Source organism: Arachis ipaensis, chromosome B08, assembly GCF_000816755.2.
Source record: "Arachis ipaensis cultivar K30076 chromosome B08, Araip1.1, whole genome shotgun sequence".
Classification (NCBI taxonomy): domain Eukaryota; kingdom Viridiplantae; phylum Streptophyta; class Magnoliopsida; order Fabales; family Fabaceae; genus Arachis; species Arachis ipaensis.
In genome coordinates, this window is record NC_029792.2 from 32038106 (window position 1) to 32039372 (window position 1267).

Consider the following 1267-nt stretch of genomic DNA (forward strand, 5'->3'; position numbering starts at 1 on the left):
AATAGACGCATATAAAAATGAGCACCAAAATCGTAGGGACAACTACTCCTACTATGCCAGCGAGACGTTTTAATCTGCTGCCATGTCCTGCACAAATCAGAATCCTTGGTCAGACATTCCATGACATGTGATTGAGGAAATTAGCTGATCAAGTAAGGATCACTATAAGAAAAAGGTCTGTCGCTATACTTTTTTTCCCTAGACTTTCTCTGACAATTAATTAGAGATTTAGCCATCGAACACATAACAAGCAAGTAAGGCGAAAAAGGGGACTAAGTACATGTGTACGATCTTCTGATAATGGTTTCGGTGCATCTACAGTATAGTTGAAGAACGAGTAGACTTCATATCTAACGTTACAACTAGGTTTGATCACCCTGCCACCCCTCTTTCCATTACAACAATTTGGGGTTTCTAAGAAAGCCCCAGCCAAGCAATAGTCACACTGTAGGCTGGACAAATCAGGCGTACACTGCGCAAGGCCATATATATTTTGAAAACTTCCACCACTTATATTCACTGAAAGAAAAGAAAACTTGCGATAAGAGTCACCTGCCGACGCCATGGTTCTTAGCTTGTCCATCAAGTTTCTCAGTGCTATGGTGTACTGGTCTATCTCTGTTGCAGGGATAGAAAATGCGTTCCACATATAAAAGTCAGGAGAAATCTCAACTGTGCCAAATATGGAGCGGTTCGAGTATCTCAGCATGCAGTAATCGTACCACCCGATAGCTTCTTTGGTTTGACAAATCTGAGGGAGAATGACTCTGGAATCATTGAGGCAGCTGTGACAATCGTGTGGTCCGAGATCTCCCCCCACACATCCCGATTGCGTATACTTTGTCGTTGTTTCGGCCATAGGAGGAATTATAGAAGTCGTAGTCAAATTTTGTGTTGGATGTGAGATTAGACAAGAGGATGTTAAGGTTAGTGCGATATGTGATACTGGCGGATGCAGGGGAATTCCCTGTGACACAACTGTAATTTAGGAAATTTGGAACCACAGAAGCTTCAATTATCATTGTGAAAAGTACACGACAAAAGAGAAGGGAAATCAACCTACAACTATTACGACAAATAACCACCGCTATTATCATCATTATGTTATGTTGTGCTCTCCTCTCCTTTCGGAATCTCTCACATACACTTCACAAATTAAAGGAGTATGATATTTTGGCCTTACATAAACAAGCTCGTACTCCGGCGAGCAAGAAGAGGTAAACATATTAGTTTTGATACCAGTTCCATTCACGAAGTCCTAGCATAC

At 41.4% G+C, this 1267-nt stretch overlaps 1 protein-coding gene across 1 annotated transcript; it reads right to left on the reverse strand.

Annotated features, from left to right (window-relative positions):
• LOC110262364 (cysteine-rich repeat secretory protein 38-like) lies at positions 221–859 on the reverse strand. The gene has a single exon (XM_021108206.1). The coding sequence runs from the start codon at positions 857–859 to the stop codon at positions 221–223; it is 639 nt and encodes a 212-aa protein (XP_020963865.1).